The sequence below is a fragment of the Diadema antillarum genome, unplaced genomic scaffold, assembly GCF_040938485.1.
Source record: "Diadema antillarum isolate AM-2024a unplaced genomic scaffold, OU_Dant_1.0 scf00000123, whole genome shotgun sequence".
Taxonomy (NCBI): Eukaryota; Metazoa; Echinodermata; class Echinoidea; order Diadematoida; family Diadematidae; genus Diadema; species Diadema antillarum.
Window position 1 is genome coordinate 1,284,980 of NW_027271012.1, and position 25,986 is coordinate 1,310,965.

Below are 25,986 nucleotides of genomic sequence, written 5' to 3' on the forward strand. Positions count from 1 at the left end.
ATTCAAGATGTCAGCGCTGACAAACGTTGATGAAACACCCCCAGGACAAGTGGTCTGCCAGCTACCTGAACAACATCCCCTTGGTTGAATTCTTCCTCCTGAATTTGGTGTCTGCAAACTAGCTGACATGTTCCGTCGAATGGAGAGTTGTTCCCTTGGTAGAGGACGCACACTGGTTGGAATCCAGTTGAGGACATTGTCAGATGTGTCGTGACGCTTGGTAGTCTATTGGTTTTGTTAGCTTTACTAAGTGCCGGGAACTGTAGATCGAGCAAAGAAAACAGATGGAACAGTAACCAGGGAGGTATTACAGAGATGGAGTGGCAACTCTTCATAATTCATGCAAACACATGTTTGGGTTCAAGGCGTATTCCACTATACGCTTTGAAGTCATGCTCGGCACCGCTCTAGTTGCAAGACGAAGTTCGGAGACGAAGAACGCATTTCACCTTTCGTTGAATTACACGCTTTATTTCACCGTATAATTTTAAATGAAATACTCGAATTGATTTAGAATAGTTTAGGAAAGAATTCAATGTTATAAACATGTATTTCTAATTTCTTCGTACTGCGCAAATCGAAATGAAATGAAAATTAGGCCCTCTTAAAAACCTGATATTTTTCTATAATGCGCACATTTCCGCGTATTAGTTTTCTATCTTTTATTCTGGGATATTTTGATCTTTCAAAGGAAGTACTCCGCTAAAGCGTGTTCCAGCGTGCTTTTAGATTTGCTGTTAAAATTGTCAGTTTTACACTGCATTTTGATTCGCTGCTCCAATTCAAGGTACACAAATTCATTGTTGCCATCACGTTGAAAGAGAGAGCGAATTGCAGTTGGGTCAAGTATTTCTAGATGTGAGAGCGCTAGTTCCGATATATTGATGCTCTCTTTTGTCAAAGCACATGGGTAACACCTGTAGTTGAACGCATAACTTCTCGGCGGTGCCGCGCATGACTTCAAAGGAGAGCAGTAGTTGTCTCTCCTTCTCTAGCACCTCCCTGCTATTTTTGAGCACACATGAGTACACAGACTATAGTGATCAAGATGATCGTGATGTTTTCACAAATATTAGAAATGTGGCTTTAAATAGGAACTGCCTGTCCGAAATTTGGTCGCTATTTTTATACACAACATTGACACATGGTTTATACTTGGCCTTGCTGTGATGTCGAGATATTTTATAGACAAAGTGCAGTGCCGAGCGCAGAGTGCCAAATTGATATACCGGTAAACTTCCTGTGCACTGAAGTAATAAATAAATGCCTGTATCCAAAAGCGTTCATTGCTCTTATATACAATAAGGGAGATACAATTAAGTGTTATTAGATATAGACTGAATGTAACGGACACCGTATATCCCCCCCCCCCCAAAAAAAAAAAAAAAAAAAAATTAGAAATCTTTCTTCGATTTACTGCACCGCAAATTAAATGCATCATATACCTCCCGCTATATGGACATCACAGTATATCATTGGCAATAGATTCGCTGGTCTGACATTGCAATATCCATGATGCTCAGGCTGTAAAGCTTGGTGGGATATCGCTTTCTTTCTGAAGTCACTACTAGCAGATATTTTGTTTGGTTTTAATGGGGCCTTGATTTTCAGTTCTAGTATGCACGTCACAAAAGATGACCCATTCCCGTTTAATAAAACACCCGAAGTCGGTAAAACCCTGATTTTCCGATGTACCGATAGCACTGAAAAAAAAAAAGCACACACACACAACACACACACAACACACACAACAGCAACAAAACAGATTCTTTCCGATTTTTTTTCCCGAGAAATAGCATGCTCCACTAAACCGTGAGTATATAAGCCAGTTCGTAGTTCTACTCTGCGCATGTACTAAAAGGTCATTGGTACCAAAACGCATGATGGTTTTTAAATTCACGGAGATAAGCATCTGTCATATAATGATTATTCATGCGATCCTTAGAAAATTAATGATACTTGCCATTACATCCACCTGACAGCAAACCTGCTATTAATTTTGGCAATACGAATATAAACATGTTTCAATTTATTCAATATACAAACAAAGAAATGGAAGCTTCCCCCGCGGGTTGTTTGACGGACCATTCTGGTCACCTGGGCCCTGTTTTATGAAGAGTTAAAATTGACTATATAGTTGATTTCAACTTTATAATTCTATGGCAGCCTGTGTGGTAAGGAAATTTAAAATCGATTTTATCTTTTCATAAAAACGGGGCCCTGGTCTCGCTATGCAAGTTCATTTTGTTGTTTAACACGAATTCCATAAATTGTTACGCCGGGCAAACTTACCGGTACGCATTATGTTGTTTTGAATATGAATAAAGTGCCTAACCAACTGAGAAAATAGAAAGGTAATTTGTACCAACGTGCACATTAGCTAATTACGAACTGGCTTATTCGGGTTTGTCAGTAAGTTCAGTTCGCATGCGGAATATGCGCTGTCTGTCTTTGATGGGAGGCCACTATGAGTCTTATACTCCTTTCATGATTAAAACATTTCACCAATATCTCCCGAAAACTGGCTTGCGACGTCATATAACGATATAGCATCTAAGGATTAAGGAATCACGAGTAAACTCCCGGGTAAGATGCTGGGTGACTTTTCTGAAATCTTGTATACTCTCGAACTGACCCCGGTTAAACTTCCGAGTGTCTCCGAAGGAACTCACGGGTGATGTCATAGTGAAAGGCATCGCACAGGTGTACATCAAAACTCCCGAGCGAATTAAAAGCGAATGTCACGCTCAAACCATGGACCTACTACACATGAACATACACCGCTCCTTTAATCAATTCAAACACCCGTTTCTGTGAAAAGCGTCACAATAAAGATGCTTTCTTGCTTTGATCTCATCGTGCATCACCGACAGTCAGTCTTGGAGTAAAAACAAGACGGCGTTTTGGGATATCTAAAAACTATACGCGCAGGAGATAATAACTCTCTAAAATCAAGAAAAAAAAATGTGCAGTTGTAGTATACATTGGGAAATCATCGCCCAATTAATTTCATTTGAAAAAAAAAATACGTATATACTTTACGAGAGAAAGTATTTCGGCAGGTTGGTTGTAATTTGTTATGATATATTTTTCCCGTTTTCGCACATTGTTTCAGAGTGAACATGGACAGTATTGGTAGACGACTTGAATGTCATTACATTACTTGCCCGTCCACAAGCGTCCACTTCAGTAATCATTTTTTTTTTTTTACACGAAGTTTGTCATGATTAGAGGTTTACTGCTCTCCATCATGGTCGATTTTCCAAAAGTAGCTGAGTCTGAAAAGGCACCTCAGCGAAATAAAACCAAACGAGGGAAACAGTTCTTTTGTCAGTGACGATGAACGATATTACACAATCGTCATTGTCCAAACATCTGAATGTACTGGTAAGGCTTTCTACTCATCACACATAATCAGGTGACGGCGGTGCAGGTCGGATCAAAGAAAGACCTCCGTTCATACAATTTGTAGTCAATGCTCATCACTGGCAACGTCTTGCTGGTCGTTTCGCGCATGCGCCATTTATACTTGCACTTTTAGAAGCGCGGATCGATGAGACAAACCGTGAAAGAAATAAAAATTTCGCGGGTGAGTGCCCTGTTTGATTCCCCGCCGGGCACGATTCCAAGCCGGGAGTGAGCATTTACATTGGTAAAAACCTGAATAAAAGTGTCATATTCTCTCTCTCTTCTTTAATGGTGGTACAGCTTAAGTACACTCCTGAGGTCATATAGACCTAATTTTGCCTGTACAGCTTCGTTGTACAGATATTTGTAGTTCTATTTTTAAAACTCTCCTAATACCTGCAGTCAAACACATACACCCTACGGCCCTACGCCTTGCATTGATGTATCATGGTTTTTAGTCTGAACAAGGAGGTTTTGTACCTGGAGTTTCAACTGGCTATGATTATTCAAATTCAGTTGTCAGATTTCTATTGATGTACAAAAGAATTCCACAGGTGCACTTGTGCCTTTGATGATCGATGTTCGACGCCGCCGTCTTGCTGAGCAATCTGAAGATTCATTTTGAACGTTATCATAATGTTGGCCATAGGTCCTATTTTGCTTATTTATCTATTAAATGAAATGAAATTTCACTTAATGATAAAGCATGTAAAACAAAAGTCAATCCCGTCCAGAAATCTGTGCAAAAGAGTAAATCAGAGCTGTATCATGTGAAAATGTTTAAAACTGTACCATCCTGGAAAGCTGGTTTTATCACTTTTCCGCTTAATTTCCACAAATGAAACTGATATAGATGGAATAATCCTCAAGTATAATTTTTTATTGATAGATGTATCAGATTAGTGCCCGGGTATATGCCCAGTCGAGTAATTTTCGTCTTCATTTCAGCAATTTTGGTCAATTTCTATTCGCGCATCCTCGTGTCTGCACCACCTATACCTTTTATAAGAAGGGATAGCGAAAAGTAATTACCATCACAAAGACATATCTTCCTTTGTTATGAAAGTGGCTGGTGATTATGCAATGAGACACGAATCAATTGTCTTCCTACTATCTGCGTGGCAGATCCTGTTTGGCACATGCTTCAAATATTTTTGAGCGGCCGCTTCGAACATCTAGCAAAGGAAAGAAGACGGTTGTGACTCCATTCTCTTGAACCTCCTTGGTGTGAATAATAATGGAGGTTATCTAATGTATTTCGCGCCTCTAATATTGTCAATCTCTCTCTGTGACTCCTTTAGACCGCAGGATACTAATTTAAGCGAAGAATTCAAAACCTCGATCGTACAAACATACATTAGTTCACATTCACATATGCAAAGTTATAAGTTGTGTAAAAATATGCAGTTTTATACAGGGGAATAGAGGCGGTAGTGAAATTTTATAGATCATATTGTACAGCGGTAGTCGCAGTCGTACCGACTCGTAGAGTCGTAGGCCGTGTCCGCTTCCCTGCGGTATATAAGTCAAACACGTGCTGCGAGTGGGAGTCCCCGATTCCATCAGAGACCATTTCCCATTCAGAAAAACAAAAAACAAGAAACATAAAATTCCGTTAAATATACATGCATGATAAAATATCGCTCATAATCATAGTGGATTACAGCTTTTGGAAAGAGTTTTGAATAATGACTCGCATTTATACTTTTTGCTTGTTTTTCAATAAACACACATACTGTAATATATAAATTTAGTGATATCCTATATACACACAAACTCGGACGCACACAGTTTCATCAAATTAGAGGTCGCCTGAGTACACTGTACCCTATCAAAATGCTGTTCTACTCTCTCTTGTACGAGTCTACCAACCGCGGCTGAATGAAAAGCTCGGAAACTGTGCAGGCACTTCGCCTTGCTACAACGCGGTACGACAGAACGGAATCATAAAGCTGAAAGCAAAATCATGTATAAATGTCTCACCGTTATCCGCGTTTGGTACACCAAATCTCACCCAGGCGGCTATACATGAAACCTACAAATGATAATATGAATTGTGCCGGGTCGATCCACGAATATATCCCGCAAATGAGCTTGTAAAACGCAGTATTCAGGTACAGACAGTATATTCCGGTAGAGCATTATATGCCTCGATCAGGCACTGTACAAAAACGGTACGCTCACAATCCTATGCATGTCGGTCGTTTATACCCGCAGTTTACTGTATTGTAGTGCGGGCGGTCACACATCGCTGTATCTACCGTGTATGCATAGTTGAAACGGGTAACCGCAGGTCATCGCTTCGCAGCGGACGGGCAGGAAGTGAACGTAAATGTACGCTTAAATTACATGTACACGAATGTACACGTATATTGCATCGCCGAGTTTAGTGTGGTGCCTGGTCATGGGATATCGAACGATCTGCGGCGGTTTCGTTGCCAGGAAAAAAAAAAGATATAAAAAGAACAAATGGACGGTTAGATTGCATCTGGTACTTATGAACCGGAAATATACATTAGCCCACGAGATTATTCCAACGTTTTCCCCGAATAATGATGCCACTTTTATCAAATATTATAGATGAACCTGCGTTTATTATACTTGTGAATTTAGTCAAAATCGATATATATACCGCAGTCCACGTGTATAGACTTTATTGCAGGGGGCGGGGGGGGGGGGGAGATATAAGATCGAAGAGGATAAAATAATGAAGAGGAAACAGAAGATGAGGAGAAGAACGGTACCAATGTCGTAGAATTTCGACTTTAAAGGAAACTAAAATACCCAAAGAGAATTTAAAAATCCCTAGTAAATTCCCCTAAAATGCTCGGATCACTACCAAAAGTTAATCGTTTGTTACTTGTGTCATTCTCGCCCTTTCCTGCAAGTTTCATCTAAATCCGTGCACAACTTTTTGAGTTATTTTGCACACGCGGACAAACATACAAACGAACAAACCAACGGTAACGAAAACTTAACCTCCTCCCTTGGCGGAGGTAATTAATAAGGCAGATTTAAAAACCAAATATCGCAATTAAAGAAAGTATATTTATGATATTATGATTTGGTATTATTCTATTCAATCACAATTTGCAGGCTTAAATTTCCATTACATAAATTTGCAGAACATGCATATCTTAAGTCAAATTGTCGGTATCTTCTGTACTCTTGGAAAATAATCTTGTGCGATCTCAAGTAACAGCGAGCGATCTCACACTGATCAATGTCCAAAATTACACCGGGAATTACACGTTTTGAAAAGCGGAGGTGAAAGTGCCGTAAAGCGACACTGGTCAGTACGTACATGTAGGCCTATATTCATACCTGATGACCCGCGGGCGTGTATACTTATCGTGTGTATATACTGTCAGGAAAAATACACATAGGCCTATTAATTGTACAAAATTTCATGTACAATGAATTGAGTTTCAAATTTGATCAAATATGATGCTCTTAAAGTCCAAACACTAATTAGAGTGCAATATGGATGCCCAAATGATCGTGAAAATAGTGCATCTGAAAATAGTGCATTTGTTTTTATTGATGCAGAATAAATAATTGTTCTTTAAAACAGAACAAAAAATCTGAAGTCAGCATTTTCGGATAAAAAAAAAATAGGCAAAAGCTCATTTCTCTCCTCCCCTTGTCGCTTTTTGTCGAGCCCACCGGAGGTGTGGGGAGACTAAAAGGCCCGTTTACACCGCATCCGGCACGGCAGCACGGCACGGCATTCCGGTACGTCACACTGCGCGGCACGCCGTTTTCCCGTTTCCACTGCATACGGCACGTCAAAAGATACCGTGATCGGATGCCGTCCGGCAGACATCCATCACCCGATGTTGTCATTTTCAAACCAGTAGATCAATACTTTTTAATGTAGTATTTATTTATTTATTTATTTATGTATTTATTTATTTTATTTATTTATCCATCTATCTATCTATTCATTTATCAAATCAATTACTTATTTAATCAATCATTTGTTATTCATTTATGTGTATATTTACTTATTTTGTTTATTTTCTCTATTCATTCTTTTATTTTCTGTTTATTTTAGTATCTATTTCTCAATTTGATTACTTATGTTATTTAGTACTGTCATTATCATTGCCATTATTGCTTGAAGAAAAGGGAATTATTTTCTGTCCGTCATCTTGCGGTTTACTCTCCCCCCCCCCCCAACGAAAAAGCTGGCTCCGCTAGTTTGCGTTACCTTGATTTGTTTTCATAAAATGAAATAATGAAAGAGTGTTTACTCTCACTCACACATAATCATGTTTAAGCATACGTATGCACACTTACAAATCCCAAACACAAATACATGCATCCCGATCAATTAATTTGATAATATCAGACGTTCTTGGAATAAACTCTCTCGAATGTCAATTGTGTTCATGTTAAAGTGAAGAAACAGTGCAGTACTGATGTTTCTAGATAATGAGAACAATAAAAGACACAAAAAGTAGTATAATTGATGTTAAACCGCAATCGATCAAAACAGATCTAATTTATTGTTTTCCACATTTCTCCTTAAATTATGCTCTACTACTTTCATTTACGTTAATGTGAAGGCATAGGCGTAGCGTATCTCACTCAGTTGCACGTTTTAATAAATTGTCATACGACACATACTGTAAAAACCACTCTGAACAAGGCATGAACTATGAAACAACGAAAATGCCTAGGAGAAAAAAAGAAACAATCTTCGTGATTAAGGCGAACGGATTCAAGTACACATCGCTACCATTTCCATGCGTTAAATTTAGTTGTGTATGAATGTTTGAAAAGTTTTCATGAATATAAACCATTCCATTAACGTCAAAGAATATTTATTTACACAGACTCAATATAGATGGATTATACGCTGTCTGGACTTTGTCGTACCATAACTGCATTACTGTATTCCTCATCTAATCATACTCCATTCTCATATGTACATATCTTTGAAGAGAGTTTTGCTTCCTTGCTGTGAAGCGCAGTATTACTATACATTTGATAATTTTAACAATGTACATCACAACAAATTCAAAATTGTTCGAGTTAATTTCTTCTCGAAACCCAAAACACTGTTTGGCCAATGAGTGATAATACTTTTAGCAGAGCATGCATAGAAAATATGAAGTCTCTGTGATGAGTGATGGTACTTGTACAGACTATTTTTTTCTGCATTTTTGATATCCATTGTTGTTCCAAAATTCAAGACTTCTCAAAAAGGGTTGTTTTCATGTACGCGATATAATTTTACAGAGGTGCAAGTAGTCACTTAGATTTGCTTTAAAACGACTAAGGTCATTATTATCTTGCTATTCTAAGAATTGTAGCGTAGCCGGGGAGCGGTCCAAGAGCCTTAATTCTTGTGTCTACAGGTATAATGTGTACTATGTGTAGCAGCACATCAGCACCTTATTCATATAGCTCTCATATGCAGCCTACATGTATCTCATACACCACGTCTATATACGTGCATTCGGACTCACTAGGCGCATTAGAAACCCAGGCATATCATTCTCCCAATCAACCATACAGCAACCCATTCACAGGGTCTAGTATTACAGACTACCAGTTGCAAGAAGGAGGCTGGTGTTGAAACGACAGTCCGAAATACGGTTCAGTGCAGCATTGCTATATTGTAGTTCCTGCTGTTACAACCGATGGTTTTCTCTCTGCTAAGCTCTGTTACACTGGCCTAGTGGTTCCCCATTAATTTTATAGTTATTCCTAAACAGAGAGAGAGTGCTGTGGACCCGCACTTACCCCCCAACCCAACTGAAAAGTTGTGCAGTGAGCTCGCGGTATTTATACCCTCTCGAGCCAGGGTCACGTGACCAATCCTGTCTTATTAACCCATCATGTATCAAAATGTATTGGAGTACTATACAACCCTGCTTCTATGGCTTAATATTATCTGGGCCTTTTTCCCTAGGGCTTCTGGCCTTTTTCCCTACTTTGGACATCATTAACCTTGGTTTCTGTACAGGGTGTATCACAAAACTATAGGGTGTTCCAAAAACCTTCTATACAATTTCTCCATTGGAAATGCACGGGGGCAAACTCTATGGGATTTTTACACATGTTCAGAAATTAAGGGCATGAGCCGCATATTTTAAAGGTGCTCTATCGCATTTTCGCCACACTACCCCCTCCTTAAAATGAAACCTACTCCTGGAGGTTGGTGTGGGATGTTTTGTCATTACTCTCTCCATTATCAACTGTATCAAAAATCAAACATATCAAATTATATTCCCACTATTATCTCGTACTTCCCCTATGAGCTATTGGGTGTCAACAGAGCTTGCAGATTACAAACTTGCAATGTATTTACAAAGTGTACATACATTGTATATACATCCTGAATCATGGAGTTTGAATTTTGGTGGGGCATTTCTCCCCATTCCCAGGCCGAAATGTTAGGACATAGTTGGGTTTTCCTGTAATTTGCTTCTTCTACCAATTTCTCATTGATATAAACCGGGAACAAAATCAAACTTTTCCAAACAGCATAATTTTGGGACCTCCATGATTCGGGCTTACAGGCTCAAAACAATCCAATTCGACAGTTAGACTTATGTCTATACTTTCTTCGTCTTCTTCCCTTCTTCCATTCTTCATCTTCGTCGAGAACTTCAGTTTCTTCTATGTCTCATTACATGCATTATTTAATATCTTAGATTTCCTTCATCAATTCTTCTTCTCAAACGGGCACGGTAGTCACCGGGGTTTGTGTGGTCGATCATCCTCAGCTGCAAAACCAGTGTGTGTGTCGTTGATCATCCTCTGCTGCATTTCCCAGGTTTGTGTCGTTGGTTCTCAGCAGCTAGCCAGGACGTGGGGCTAGCTTCGTTTTATAAATCAGTCCAAAATGTCTTTTTTTTTTTCAATTCTATTCATTCTTATTCCAACCAAAATTTGCCAAAATAAATCAGGATACAATTTGGGGTTGGATGAGTGTGGACCAGTATCTGTATGTTAAACCGCATACAGTGAAAGGTACTACCACTACTCATCCGAATTTGGATAAAACACAATGTTACTTGTTAACGACGGAGGGAGATCATGCCACAGTCTCGTCCATCAGACCTGTTGCCTGTGATCCCAGTATGTCTCCATCAGATTTTGTGATCGTGAAGCTCCTTCAATGCTTCTGCCTTTAGATTTTCAGGTACAACGAGTTGCCAGATGAGTTCGCTGTCATCTTCACTTTCCCATCTAAGGTAGAGCAGACCATTCCTCAGATGCAACCTGTTCCATTGCATCCAATATGCTTTGAGTTCTGGTCCTTCCAGTGGCACTTCTTTCCACGGTGGTCGATAATTTGCCTGTTTCCAAGCCATAACCTTCCGAAAAGACGCCTGTCTCTTCGTTGAGCATCGGCCACATGCCCAACTCACCAGCTTCCATTGCCAGAGCACATCTGTTCTGAGCGTCCTCAGACAGATCCGACTGTATCCCCACACTGTGAACCCGGACATCAGTCCCATGAGCTTCCTGCTCATCATCCGAAGCAAAGTCCTTTGCCTCTTTCTGCTCACAATGCTTACAGTCCACGCATGCTCTACGTGAAAGTCCATCAGCGTTTCCATGCGAATTTCCTGCTCTATGCTGGATCCGAAAGTTATAAGTACCGAGGAGTTCAAGCCATCGTGCTACTTGCCCCTCCGGGTTTTTAAACCCCATCAACCACCGCAGTGCCCCATGATCAGTACATATCAGGAATTCTGCTCCATAGATGTAAGGGTGAAAGTGTTTCACTCCCTGAACGAGTGCCAACAACTCCTTCCTAGTCACACAATACTGCCTTTCTGCTTTATTCAAGGCACGGCTGAAGTAAGCTACAACACGTTCCTGGCCATCTTGTACTTGTGAGAGTACTGCGCCGATTCCGTCATTGCTTGCGTCTGTGTCAATGATGAAGGGATCATCATCACGTGGGAATGCGAGGATAGGTGACGATGTTAGGGCGCGCCTGAGTGTCTCGAAAGCTTGCTCGCAGTCTTGCGTCCACCTGAACGGAGCGCCTTTCTCCGTTAACTTGTGCAGGGGTCTTGCAATGCGTGCAAAGTCTTTCACAAAGCGCCGGTAGTAAGAACAAAAACCGAGGAAACTTCTGACTTCCTTCACTGTTTTTGGTCTCGGCCACTCATTCACTGCAGTAATCTTGCTTGGGTCCGTTGCTATGCCATGTTCAGAAATGATATGCCCGAGGAATGGGACTTGGTGCCCGAAGAGAACACATTTCGAGGGGGATAGTTTCAAATGAGCATCACGCAGTCGTTGAAATACCTCTGTGAGTCGCTCTAGCTCTTGTTCAAATGTCTGTCCGAACACAATGATATCGTCTATTAATGAAAGTACACCAAACATGTCTGCCACTGTAGACCATGTAGTACTTGCTCCATCAATCGTTCGAACGTTGCTGGTGCATTGCAAAGTCCGAAAGGCATTACTTTGAATTGGAATAGCCCTCCCTCAGTTACGAATGCGGTCTTTTCCTTGTCATGCTCATCCATTTCAATTTGCCAATAGCCACTAGACAGATCTAAAGTCGAGAACCATTTTGTTCCTCCGAGTCTATCGAGCGAGTCATCTATTCGCGGAAGCGGGTAGCTGTCTTTCTTGGTTATGTCGTTGAGTTTGCGATAGTCTACACAGAATCTAGTTGATCCGTCTTTCTTTTTGACGAGCACCACTGGCGACGACCATGGGCTAGAGGAAGGTTCTATCATTTCTTCCCTCAGCATTGCGGAGACTTGTTCTTTTGCATCCTCCCTCTTGTGAATGGGCAGGCGCCTTGCGTGTTGTCGGATAGGTTCAGATCTTTCCGTGTTTATTGTGTGTTTCACAATTCCAGTTCTGCCTATATCGTTTTTGCCAGTGGAGAAAATGTTTTAGTAATTGTGTAGTAATGAGGCCACTGCATCCCGTTGGCTAGCATCGAGTGTTCCTGTACTTGCTTCCAGTAATTCCTTCAGATATTCAGGGACATTCTCGACTGTGCTGTCCATGCTTGTTCTGATAGACTCCTCTGTAGTCTCGTCATTGGCTAGCACCTCATCTACTTCCTGACATGTTGCTACCCTAGTGTTCTTGTATATCGTCTGTGTCTCTTCAGCGACGTTTGCTATCCTTATTGGGACTGCGTCTCTGCCTGTGCCTATTAGTACTCTAGCTACTAATAGTGGGTATTTCTCCACGAATTTCTTCTCCTGCCTTAATGCATATTGTCTCTGTTAAACGCACTGTGTAGACGGTTGGGTAGTCATGCTGCTCTGCATCTATAATTTCATCTCCAACCCGAACCATATTCTGACTGGGTTCAATCGTACATTTGCAAAGCTTTAACAGATCCATCCCGATTATTGATTGTGGCTCTAAGTCAGCTATCCAAATGTCATGACGCAGGGTGACATTTCCAATTTTGATGCTCATTTTGCCCTTCCCTTGTATTGGTTTGGTTTCCCCATCTGCCATGGTCATGTCTACATCAGTCCACTGTAATACAGGCTTTTGATTTGGTTCGAATTTCTCAAACGCCCTTGTACTTAATATTGTCGCATTTGCTCCCGTATCTACCAAAGAGTGGATTTCTTGCCCATTGAATTCTACAGGTATAATGATGCCGTCTGTTTCTCCACTGCAAAAGCGCGTAAACACTGTACTGCCGGTCCCCGACCCCTGGACTCGGCTGGGCTGAGTTTCCCTGCCTACTTTCTGCAGTTCCACCGTGTTGTGCATGCATTCTACCTCCGGGGCTCTGGGGCCGTATTCTCGAAAGGTCTTAAGTGGGGCACTTAAATATGAAAAATGTGTCTAAGTACCCTGCTAATTTAAGCGGGGTGCTTAGATTGGTATTCTCGAAGGAACTAAGCACCCCGCTTAACTGAGCTGACTTAAGCATCCCAATTGTCTTAAGTCAATCTGATGACGTAGGCGCGTATACCAATTAACAATGGCCTTGACGACCACAGAAAAATTAATTTTGTGCGATAGATTTCCTATGGGATTTTACGTGTTAATTACTTATCGCGGAAAGTTTGAAAGATGGAGCTAAACGAAAAAAGGCGAAAGCCCAACTTCAGTGAAACTGAGAAGATACTTCTCATTGAAGAATTCAGAAAGAGGGAGGATATTCTCAAGGGGTCATTCTCACAAAAAATAACTTCGAGGCAAAAACATTCCGCGTGGGAGGAAATAGCAAACGAGTTAAACTGCAGGAATCCTTCGGTGAAGAGAACTGTGCCGGAAATACAGAAGAAGTGGCAAAACCTCAACAGTTCAGCCAAGGCGGCAGCGGGCAAACGGAGGAAGGAGATGAGAAAGACGGGTGAGAATATGAATATATCGAATTGTTTGTTTGCTTACTTTGTTGATATTATTTTTTTTGAAACCCCGAACGATATATTTCTCTCTTTTTTTTTTATTTGGGTTTGCAAAGAATAAGCTACCGTAGTCTCGCCCTTTATTTGACCCGAGTGACCTCAGGTGCGCAGCTACTAGTGATGCTGCACTGTGTGCGCTATAGCTAGCGCTACTGTCACCACTGTGTTTTTAGTTTGGCAAGGCTAGTAAGTCAGGCTAGAGATGATGGGCGCCGACGTCTGGTATTATACGAAGAAACCAGCAAAATTAAGCTAAGTGTCATTAAGTTCATACTTTGGATTATTTCATTGGTTCTGTATTGGTGCTTTACCGTTAAAGTCGGAGTTTAGCTAAATTTTGTAGAGATCTACAACAACCTTGTTCGACTTGTTTGGTGATTTTACGAGTGTACCGATACTAGTAGATCGTCTGCTCATGTGTCATGCACCAGTTGCACGCCTGCCTGACCGGCTGCAATGACAATGCACACATCGGAACAGGCAAGACAGATGTTGTCAACCATTGCCTGGTGACGGCACTCACGATGGAAATACACTCTGCGAATGATTCGATTATAATGCCAAATAATTGCATGAACATCTTAACAGATATAATTTCAGCTTTAGTTTAATCTAGACCCTACATGATATTTTTCCCGTTCAAATTCAACCTGTCCTTGTTATGTTGGCATGGACGTACAAATGCCAATGAATTGCCATGGCATGGCAAGTAGTATACTAGTAATGCGATAGGCATAAGCCGGTAACTGGATAGACCCCACACCACAGTTTGCCGGCGGTGCTAAACACTGAAACGGAAAGTTTTGTTATTTCTGCATTCTGGAACTACACTGGTGTAAGAGCTGGGTAGTACCTAGATTCTAGCAGCATGTATTACGACACAACTCACAAGTCAGTAGCGTTTAAATTACAAAACAATGCTTGATGAAAAGCAATAGGTTCTAATACTGTTTAATACATCCAGTTTAACTGTAGCATTGCTTTTTCAAACAAAAAGTGTATTGCAGATAAGAACACTGTGTTCTATACTGACAAACTACAGACAGTGTCAGAGTTACGTTATAAAGTGAGACTGTGAGGTACAAACTGGTATGAAAATTTCGAAATGCACCTGTCAATTGTAAGTCCCACCCCCTTACCCCAGTGCCGGGAGATGTGCGTCGGTATAAAATTGGGGACTCGGGGAGCTGGGGGGGGGGGGGGGGGGAATTTGATGGTTAATGTCGGTCTCTTTACTGGGTGGGTCGTAGGTGCGTAAATGAGGTAAAGTCCAAAACTGACAGAGGTGTGTATTTTCATGGGGCGGTGGCCAGTGAGTCCAAATTTGCGACGGAGGGTGCGTCAATGCCGATGGCAAGAAGTGGTTCCTCCTGTGACAACGACACATCCTCAAAGCACATCTCCCGGGGGTCAGGGGGTAGGTCTAACAATTGGTCGGTACATAAGGTAGTTGATGATGTCACTCCCTCACAATACAGACCATAGTGTGTATTTCAGTATAGATGTCAATCTAATGATTGGTTGTACTGTCAAATTGAATTCATTAGTTTTCAGCATTTGATTTCAAACAGTTTTATTTCCTAATATTAGACCTAGTTCACAGTGATTTTCCATTGTAAACAATGACTTTGTCCATGTTCAACAAATCTTGAATTCCATTTCAACCTGCCTGAAACTCGCTTTCCGTTTCAAAAGGTTATTTCTATGAATTCTGTCCATTTTTTTTCCACTCTCGTGGAAAATCACTTTCCCCGTATATTTCTTGTTAGATATATTGTTGCACTTTTTTATTGTGGCTGATCCTCCTTGCCCACTGACAGATATTGACAACATCCTAGGCTACATTTACCAATATTGTAATATCTTCTTTGAGAATACCAACTCTGATTTAGTCCTTTACAACACAACATGCAATCAAGCATGCATTCTACTTAATTTAGTATTTCCTAAGATGATGTGATGATTGCTCTGAAATTTGTGGTGATTCAAGCCTTGCACGAAATTAACAATGTAACAGATTTTTTTTTTTTTTTCTCTGTAACCCATACCTAGGTGGCGGTCCCCCTCCCCAAGACCTGAACGATGTTGACCAACAGTTATTGGAGATCATCGGGTTAACTTCCCCAACGATTGCTGGCATTGATGGAGGTGTTGATTCTCTAGGAATATGGTAAACTAAAATATTATTAGTTTGCATGATTATAGGCATTGTAATTTACCCAGTACATTGGGGGGGGGGGGGGGACGGACAAAGAAATAGATTTGTTGCCCCTCCCCCAATCATTTCAAAACTTCACAAATTTTCAATATTTTGGCCTGCTTTGGCCACAAAATTAACAATTGCAATTTTGTGTGCCAACAATGTTGACATTTTTCTTCATCCTCCCCCCCCCCCCCCCCAATTGAAGCATGGATCAACATGTCATGTACCCATTCCTGCATCCAGGTACGAAATTCTGTGTCCGTACCCCATACTTCCATCCATTATCTCATGCCGTACCTCATACCCATACCTGTGACTTTGTGAAATGCTGAACCTGCACCTGTACATGTACCCATGCTTCTATCTGATTCTGTATGTGTACCCATATCTGTACCCATATCCGTTCCCATGGCCCTTGACTCTTATCACTGTGACAAATGCTGACATCCAACCACATAAAACCTCTCTCTTTCTCATACCAAAAAAAAAAAAAAAACAATTAGATGAATTAAATGAAGGCACAAATCACTAGTACCACAAACTAACTAGAGGCAATAATCACAAAACATTCATTCAGTTTCACAATTGGGTGGGAACCATGCTGTTACTGTATACGCCATATATTTCGCGTAAGTAATATTTCGCGATTTTGCTTCAAGACGGGGAATTTGTGAGAGTTTATTTTATTTCATTTTCATTCAACGTGTATAGAAGTATTAGGAAGTGAAAATGTTCACGTTTGTTAAGTCGCGAAATTCGAGAAAATTAAACCATCGCAAAATATTCAACATATACAGTAATTAGAGAACACTCAAGTCAGTCCCAAAATATGACATAAAACACACATTCAACACTATCAAAGGACGTAGATATAAAGAATAGTTCTATTGAAATGAAGAAACAAGAAACTCAGAGATTCACATTCAATTCTTATTTTTAATGAGTGTATCTGGCATATTCACATTAACCAAAAAAAGGGGGGTTATAAATGCCATACATGTATGATATATTTCTGGAATTGAAATATGGTGTTTTCTCATTGTTATTTTCCACAGCACTGTCCAGCCAACAGAAGTGGAGCTGGAAGCGGAAGAGCACCATCAAGAACGAGCATCCAGCAGCAGAATCCAGTCAATGGAAGACCATGGTTGGGTGTGTCGAGAACCTACAAGTACAAAAGAAAAATTGGAAGTTGAGAATTTAAAGTTGAGAAATGAACTGTTGACATTGAAAATCAAAAAAATGAAACTGGAAATCGCACAAATGGAGGGGTGTGGAAATGCAAAGGATGAACTATTGATCGATTTGTAAATATCAACAGTGACAGACTTTGTCTCGGGACTTATAACCTCCTTCAATAGCATTTCAAACCCTGAGGGTGGAACGTTTGGTACATGTTCCCGAATAATGAGTATTTTTCCTAGAGAATCAACACCTCCATCAATGCCAGCGATCGTTGGGGAAGTTAACCCGATGATCTCCAATAACTGTTGGTCAACATCGTTCAGGTCAACATCGTTCATGTATTACCCAATATATATTCTGTGGGAAGTTTCTTGACAAAAGGTCAAAGGTCAAAAGGTCGAAGGTCAAGTGAAAGTGCTAAATTGCACTTTTTCCTCCACATCTCGAAAGTAACTCAAGGTATCATCATGAAACTTACATATTTATGCATGTTCTACATAACAGTGATTCTCTTTGGAACTGTGAGGTCAAAGGTCAAAGGCCAGGTTTAGATACTATTTTACCATTTGATACTGAAATTATACTTTTTCTCAATACCTTGAAAATTACTCAATGCATAAACTTATAAAAGGGTCAAAAGTCAAGTAAAAATCATCAGTTCCCCAAATACCTGCACTATGACGTTTTAATCATTCATCCAATTGAACCTAGTTCTAGGAAAGTGAACATTCAGCACATTTGTGGCAAACCTGTCATTTTAATATTTTGCCAATTGTGTGAAACTGTCATCACACATTGTCAAGACATTGTACTATAGACCTATTAGGAGAACCATGCATTATGGCGGAGGCATACCAGTTGCTATAGCGACATTTGTAGTTTAGATAATATATACTTGAAATTGAAATATATTTATTTCTTTTTGCCTCCGCAACGAAGTTTCCGGGATATCTGTCCGTTGTCTCGTTATCTGTTACGGTGTCTCTTTATTGCAATAAATTAAGAAGAGGTGATCAGATTGTGATGTAACTAGGACCAAGTATATACCATGAGACAACAATATACTCATTAGATTTTAAAGTTGAAAGGTCACAGGTCACAGGATTTTTTTTTTATAGACCCAACAGCAATTCATTGCCATGGTAACTCACATATTTTTTGGTTAGATTTGGTAAATACATGAATGAGGCATTTCACTTGAACTAATTGGACAAGGAGTGCGGAGGCATATCCATTGACTGCAGGGCTGTCGAATTGCTGTATCTGTCATTACATGTATATGTGCATTGGAGAAAGTGGAAAAAGAAGCAGTGTGAAAACATTCAAAAGTAATAAAAGAGCTTCTAACCTATATATAACTTGTGAGTCACACACTAGTTTTCCATTCATCTTGTACATAGTATGAATTAAGTTGTGTTATGGATAGGTTGAAAATGCAATCCTTGAGTACAGTTGATGTGCAATTTACATGCCCCCAAACACAAACACACACACACTATAGTGAAAATCAGCCCATGTCCTGGAAACGTCCACTGTTCTCCATCGGGGATTTCCTTCGATCCCATTAAGTCATCGACCCACTCACATTTAACAGTACATGTACTTTGAAATAAAAGGCTAGAACTTACCTCAGTTGAAATATGCTTGCACGATCTGTAAGCGGTGAACTGCACCTTCTCCTCTTTCATTATCAACATCAATTTGGTTGGGTTGTGGTGGGCCCTCCTCTTGCCGTCTTTGGGGTAGTGGCATTCCCATATCCTTGGCTAAATTGTGGAGGATAGCACATGCTGTGATGATCCTGCATGCTCTCCTTGGTGTCACCCGTAACTCATCATGAAGACAGTGGAATCTGCAGTTGTCATAGTATTAGTGGATATTACATAATGTAATTTTTCGACCATAAGAAATGGAAAGAATGTAGAAGTGATGACACTTGGTTTATTTTGTCGCTCTGAAAACAAAAGGGAATACTTTTGGAGGTGATTTAATTGGTAAATGAAGGGGTAGTGTACAATAATTTACGATATAATAGGAAAATAACCGATAAATGTTCTGTGGGTACGTGTATGTGCAAGGTTTGTGTTGTGTGACGTTTTTGTGACCTTTGTGTGTGTATGTGTGTTAGTTTGGTGTGTATTGTTCAAGGTTTGTGTTGGTTAGAAGTTTGTGTGTGTTTGAGTACTTGTTTATTTTTGTGTGTATTTGAGTGTGTTTCTGATTGTGAATGTGTCTGATGGTGAGTGTTTGTGTGTGAGAGTGAATGTGTTTGATGGTTAGTGTTTGTACCAAAAAGTGCATTTTTGTATACCAGTAGGCAGTACCTTCGTTTCAGCTGCCCAATACATCTCTCTACTGCACTGCGTGTTGTCTTGTGTGCTGTGTTGTATCTTTCCTGACCATCGTCGGCTGGTCTCAGAAACGGTGTCATGAGCCACCGCTTCACTGGATAGCCGCTGTCTCCAAGAAGATATCCGTCTATGTGTCGCATCCTTTCCCCCAGCAAACTCTCTCTTAAAATTCTTGCGTCATGAGTACTGCCAGGCCATGCCGCATTTAGATGGAGGATTTTGGAGTCCGGATCACAAACAATCTAGTATGGGGAAAAAAAAAACACCCCACAATACACATGATACATGTAACTTTTCTGTTTTCCTTCTTTCCATCCATGTTCAAAAACTACTCAGATAAGTTAAAATGTCACAATTTCACCATTTAATGAGGTTCACTATGTAATTTCGTGTGAATGTTTTGGAGAGTTTGAAAATTATATATTTCTGGAAACCTCATTGTGTAAGCAATCAGAAAAACAATATTTCCATTTTCACTGAATGTGTTAAAAACTGCGTTGCCATGGTAACGACATACTATGGCAATAAGTCGGGTGGAAATATTGTGGAGCCAACTACGTCTTCATGTTTTAACCAGTGGTCATATAATTTGTCACACATATTGGTCTTGGGGAGAAGATGTGCAGGACACCTTTGTTGAATGTGTCGGAAACTGTGTTGGCATGGAAACGGCATACTATGGCAATAAATCTGGTGAAAATCATGTGGATTAAACTAACATCTAGTTTTCGAGCAATGCTTATGATATTAGGTACTCACATTTGTCTTTCGGTGAAGAGGTGCAAGACACTTTTTTTTCAAACATGCCAAAAAAAAGCGTTGCCATGGTAACTGTAAATTATGACAATGAATCACGGCTGCATTAATCATCTTTTGGTGAGGAGTCTAGCATTATTTCACTAATTCATGTCTTGGTTTCTTGCTCACCTCAAGTGAGCTATTGCATTCGCTTTTTGTTTGTCGATCGGCGAACATTGTTTCCATGACAACGCAGTTCCTGACACATCAAAGACAAATGTATATTGCACATCTTCACTACAAGACCAATGTTTGTGCCAGATCATATGAGCATTAGTCAAAAACTGTGGAAGTGGTTAATCTGCAATACTTTTACCAGATTTATTCCCATAATATGCAGTTTCCATGGCAACGCATTTTCCGATACAATCAAATACCATGCCTTGCTCATGTTCATCCCAAGACCAATGCGTGCGCCAAATTTCACACAAGCATTGGTCAAAAACCGAGGTATTACCATCGTTTGATCCGCAAGATTTTCATCCAACTTTATTGCCGTAGTATGTCGTTGCCATGGCAACGCAGTTTTTCACACATTCGATACAAATGGAAACATTGCTCTTTCTTATTGTTTACAAAATAAGGTTTCCAAAAATATATAATTTCAGACTCTCCAAAAAATTCCCACGAAAGTAAATTTCCAAGCACAGTGAACCAGGCTAATTTTTATTCATTTCCCAAACTTTTACTGGGTGGAATGATTGGATAGTAAAACGCAATATGATTACGTAGATGGATTGATAAATCCACTGACAAATTGATGGGTGGATATATTGTACAAAAAATTGACATTATTTATCTTACCTGAACATTGATGGAATGATAGTTTTTCCTGTTGACAAACTGGTCTTCGTTTTCGTGTGGGGCTTGAATTTTTATGTGGGTCCCATCGATGAGACCCACAACACCCGGGAAGCCGGCCTTCCGGTAGAAACGATCTTTATTCTGGTTTAGGTCATCTTGTGGCGGCAGTCTTACGTAATTTCCCACTCTCGCCGTGAGTGCATCACTCACTGCTGCGATGCACCTGCTCACGGATGGTTGTGAGATACGAATTGTATCTCCATCCGTGAGCTGAAAATTCCCACTGGCGAAAAATTGAAGCGCCGCGCACACTTTCGTGACGGGTGGTAGGGGGAATCCTCTGTTTGTAACGGGTGTTATTGCTGGTAGAATGTCGTCGGTAATACGCAAGATACCGGCTCTATTGAACCGGTATCTTTCAATCAGTTCGTTGTCGTTGTACTCGTCAAATGGATTTATGCGCCGGTTAAACAATTCTTGTCTACCTCGAGGTCTTCCTATGACCGCCATTTCAGGAAAAATGAATAAAACGCTACATGTACCTTCAATTTATACAACTACGACATTTAAGACTCTTATCTGACTTAAGACTCTCAAATAGGTGTCTTAGAGTTAAGACGAAACTTAAGCGGGGTGCTTGAAGTTAGGACTTTTGAGAATACCACTTAAGTGGGGTGCTTGCAGTTAAGACAAGACTTGAGTCAGAATCTCGATATTTAAGACTCTTAACTAATTTAAGACCTTTCGAGAATACGGCCCCTGGCTCTTACAGTCTTTCTGCAAATGCCCAAGTCTTCCACATTTCCAGCATCTCGGCGGACCAAATGAACGCCCGCCCATTTTTGTGGGCTCAGAATCTCTGTGGAAGCCAGTCTTTTTCGCCACCCCTGCCTTTGACAGCTCTGCCATAACTGCAGCTACAATTTTCTCCACTGCATCTGAAGAAATGACTGCTCCATCATCTTTTACACTGCCCATCTTATTCCCAACGTTAACGTTACGGACCTGTTTCCTTTGCGGGAAATTTCGCCTACGCTCTGCTATTTGGAAAGCCTCAACTTCTACAGCAGCCCCAATAGCCTCCGTAAGTGAAGTAGGATGAGCGTTATACACTCCAAATCTGATATCAGGGTCCTGAATCGCATCTATGAAATGGTCTTATAATAGCTAGAACATCTTGAAACTCCGCCTTTGCTGTAGGATACGCCCTCCCTCATCTTGCCTGCCTTGTGGTTGAAAAATGATTTCATCGCTTTCCATGCCTGGACTGCCAACTACATTCTCCATTGTGATAGTATGGGCTCATATCACTGGATCTTGGGATTTCAAAACGCTTTTCTTAACGTATATCCCTGCATACTACAATTCCCTGTTTCAAAATCTTCCCAAAATCCCACCGCTGCCACCAATTTTTGTAGCGTAGCCGGGGAGCGGTCCAAGAGCCTTAATTCTTGTGTCTACAGGTATAATGTGTACTATGTGTAGCAGCACATCAGCACCTTATTCATATAGCTCTCATATGCAGCCTACATGTATCTCATACACCACGTCTATATACGTGCATTCGGACTCACTAGGCGCATTAGAAACCCAGGCATATCATTCTCCCAATCAACCATACAGCAACCCATTCACAGGGTCTAGTATTACAGACTACCAGTTGCAAGAAGGAGGCTGGTGTTGAAACGACAGTCCGAAATACGGTTCAGTGCAGCATTGCTATATTGTAGTTCCTGCTGTTACAACCGATGGTTTTCTCTCTGCTAAGCTCTGTTACACTGGCCTAGTGGTTCCCCATTAATTTTATAGTTATTCCTAAACAGAGAGAGAGTGCTGTGGACCCGCACTTACCCCCCAACCCAACTGAAAAGTTGTGCAGTGAGCTCGCGGTATTTATACCCTCTCGAGCCAGGGTCACGTGACCAATCCTGTCTTATTAACCCATCATGTATCAAAATGTATTGGAGTACTATACAACCCTGCTTCTATGGCTTAATATTATCTGGGCCTTTTTCCCTAGGGCTTCTGGCCTTTTTCCCTACTTTGGACATCATTAACCTTGGTTTCTGTACAGGGTGTATCACAAAACTATAGGGTGTTCCAAAAACCTTCTATACAATTTCTCCATTGGAAATGCACGGGGGCAAACTCTATGGGATTTTTACACATGTTCAGAAATTAAGGGCATGAGCCGCATATTTTAAAGGTGCTCTATCGCATTTTCGCCACAGAATACTGGAATGGATGTCAAGCCTTAACATGAGTCAGAATGTCACATGATAAGTGAAGCACTACAATCTACATAGCAGGCAAATTGAGAATGTTACTACATTGTAAAGCATTGGTTAACATTGTGTTCAGTTTTAAAACAAAAATCTGAGCTGCATGTCCTGACATGCTATCAGAATATCTGTTAGGATGTAAAACTGAATCTCTGAAGAAAAATAATGCCGCAAGGGCATCATTTTGTGCTTCAAAAGAGTGAAGAGCTACAATTTCATCCCAGTACTACTGTACTGTAATTATTACAGTAGATGATAATTACAATTTTCATATATATCTTGATAGTGAGTGTGTGACATTCACTGCTTTTGCATTCTTGGTCGTTTTTTCATCCATCTGCACATAATTACACAGGTTATGAAGCTTAGTTTTAGAATTTTTTAAATCGATCAACCACAATGTTAACCAATGGCTTTAAACTGGTTAACATTACAGTTGATCGATTTAAAAATTATAAAACTGAGCAGCATGACCTGTCTAATTACGTTCGGATGGATGAAAAAACAACCAACAATGCAAAAATAATGAAAGGATTGCATTCATTAGCAAGATATATGAACATTGTAATTATAGACTACGATAATAATTCTAGTACTGTAGTCTATGGGGTGATCTTTTATGTCCTCACTCTTTTGAAGCACTAAATGATAGCCTTGAAGAATTTTTTTCACTAAATTGGAAATGCAAGTTGACTTCTGTTTATCTGTAGTAATTTTTACATTATCTTATTGGTTTGGGATGTGAATATCTATTGTGTATTTTATAATATTTTTTGAAATATTTTTTTCTTGTGGGGTAAGCTCCACCCCTTAGAAAACCCTCAAAACTCAGATGACTTTTCTGACATCATCAGTCAATCATTATTAACCTATAAATCCTGTGAACAAGACATTGGTATGTCCCCTCCAATCAACTGACAATCTCTTCACAAAAACATTACATTTTTGTAATGGTTTTTCTGTGTCATTTCTGATGCAGCAAGTAGTCATAGAATTCAATTTACCCACTTCAGAATTGGCATTGTGTTGTGAAAGCAGTGCTATTGTTCAGAGGTTTTCATTAGGTGGGAAAAGACAAACGAAAGTCTTTTGTTCACGGGATTCTAGGTTAATGATGATTGACTGATGATGTCAGAAAAGTCAACTGAGTTTTGAGGTTTTTAAGGGGTGGAGCTTACCCTATCAGACAAAATTATTTCAAAAAATACTATAAAATATACAATAGATTGTCACATCCTAAACCCATAAGATATGTGATGCAAAAATTGATACAGATGAATAGAAGTCAACTTGCATTTTTAATTTAGTGGACCTTTAAACAGTGGCTTTAAACCTAAGAGCAATATATTATGTTTCAATATCCATAAACAGGTTTGTCTATTTATAATCTAAAAAAACTGTACTTATGGACACTCAATAACCTGAAAGTATTTTACCAAAGATTATGTAGATGAATATTTGTCAAAACGGGAACTTCTTTTGCCTGAAGATTCTTTTCCGACCATCAACATACATGTATAGAAATTACACTGCACACAGTGAGTGGGTACATCACCCTCTTGTGCAAACACTACCTGTTGCCACACAGTTGAGAATGAAAGAAACATGTTTACAATCGTTTCTTTTATAATCGATTCAACCTGATCTGTATTTTCAAAGCAATAAAGAGGATGAATATGAAATCGATGTAACATAACTTCTCAAGTAAAATGGGCACAATACTGGCCATTAATGGCAAAAGTCATGTTCGCCCATATTTTTGCCTTTCCTTTTTTTTTTCAACTGTAGCAGTCACTAGAAACATTTGGCCTGTAGATAATATGTATTTTACACGCATGTTTTATTTGTCAGTTATGCCATTTCTGAAGCGTTTTTGTTTTGATAAAGTATGTGTCCATCTGGAAATTGGCTTTCTTCATTTTATTTGTCTCTTCCTGCGTCCTATTAATCCTGAATCTAATCTTTTCCAGTCTCTTCTGTAAACACAAGTATTCTAAAACGTTGCATGTTTCAATGATACAAAGGTTTGTTTTCTGAGAATTTGAGACATTTGATTTGTGTGCCCCTTTCACATGTCAAACAAATAATGAAACATTTGTACATATTCATTTTGTCCATGAGCACTTAAAGATGCCCTGAAATCCAAATCCGTGTTGATTTCTATTGATCTGCACTAATATATACATCACATATCTTATGACTTTGGGGTGTCAATTTGTGTCATACATTTTAAATTATTTCTTCAATCATTTTTATCCTATCTGCTAAGCTCCATCCCTTAAAAAATCCTCCAAACTCAGATTCTGTAGATGACATCATCAGTCAATCATCATTAAATCAGCTTACTGTAAACAAAAGTATTGGTATGTGCTTACCTACTAACTGGCTACTTGGTTACAACAGCATTGCATGTTTTCCTACAATAGCTCATCACAGCTTTTATTTTTCTGATGACACTTTGGGATTCCTGACATAGCAAGTGCTAATTGAATATGCATGTTTGTGAGTTGGCATTGTCTGAGAATAGGTTGTCAGTTGATGATGAATGACTGATGTCATCTACAGAATCTGAGTTTGGA

The 25,986-nt window shown here is 39.9% G+C and overlaps 2 protein-coding genes across 2 annotated transcripts in view; one reads left to right on the forward strand and one right to left on the reverse strand.

The window, feature by feature from the left end:
• The window catches only part of LOC139720220 (2-hydroxyacyl-CoA lyase 1-like), a 69,150-nt gene that overhangs the window by 17,199 nt on the left and 25,965 nt on the right, over window positions 1-25,986 (forward strand). The gene's annotated exons all lie outside the window — the stretch shown is intronic.
• Window positions 17,104-21,635, reverse strand: LOC139720184 (putative nuclease HARBI1). Its single transcript, XM_071631548.1, has 4 exons — window positions 21,126-21,635; window positions 19,497-19,765; window positions 18,801-19,024; window positions 17,104-17,152 (listed from the first exon to the last, which is right to left on the reverse strand). Exons 1-3 carry the CDS (start codon window positions 21,633-21,635, stop codon window positions 18,802-18,804), a joined length of 1,002 nt encoding a protein of 333 aa, XP_071487649.1. The 3' UTR covers window positions 17,104-17,152; window position 18,801.

Coding starts and splice junctions, on each gene's coding strand:
- LOC139720184 (XM_071631548.1), bottom strand. CDS start 21,635: ATGGCGGTCATAGGAAGACCTCGAGGTAGACAAGAATTGTTTAACCGG. Junction 19,766..21,125: donor ATCATTCCATCAATGTTCAG/GTAAGATAAATA, acceptor TCCCCATACTAG/ATTGTTTGTGATCCGGACTC. Junction 19,025..19,496: donor ATTGGGCAGCTGAAACGAAG/GTACTGCCTACT, acceptor TGACAACTGCAG/ATTCCACTGTCTTCATGATG.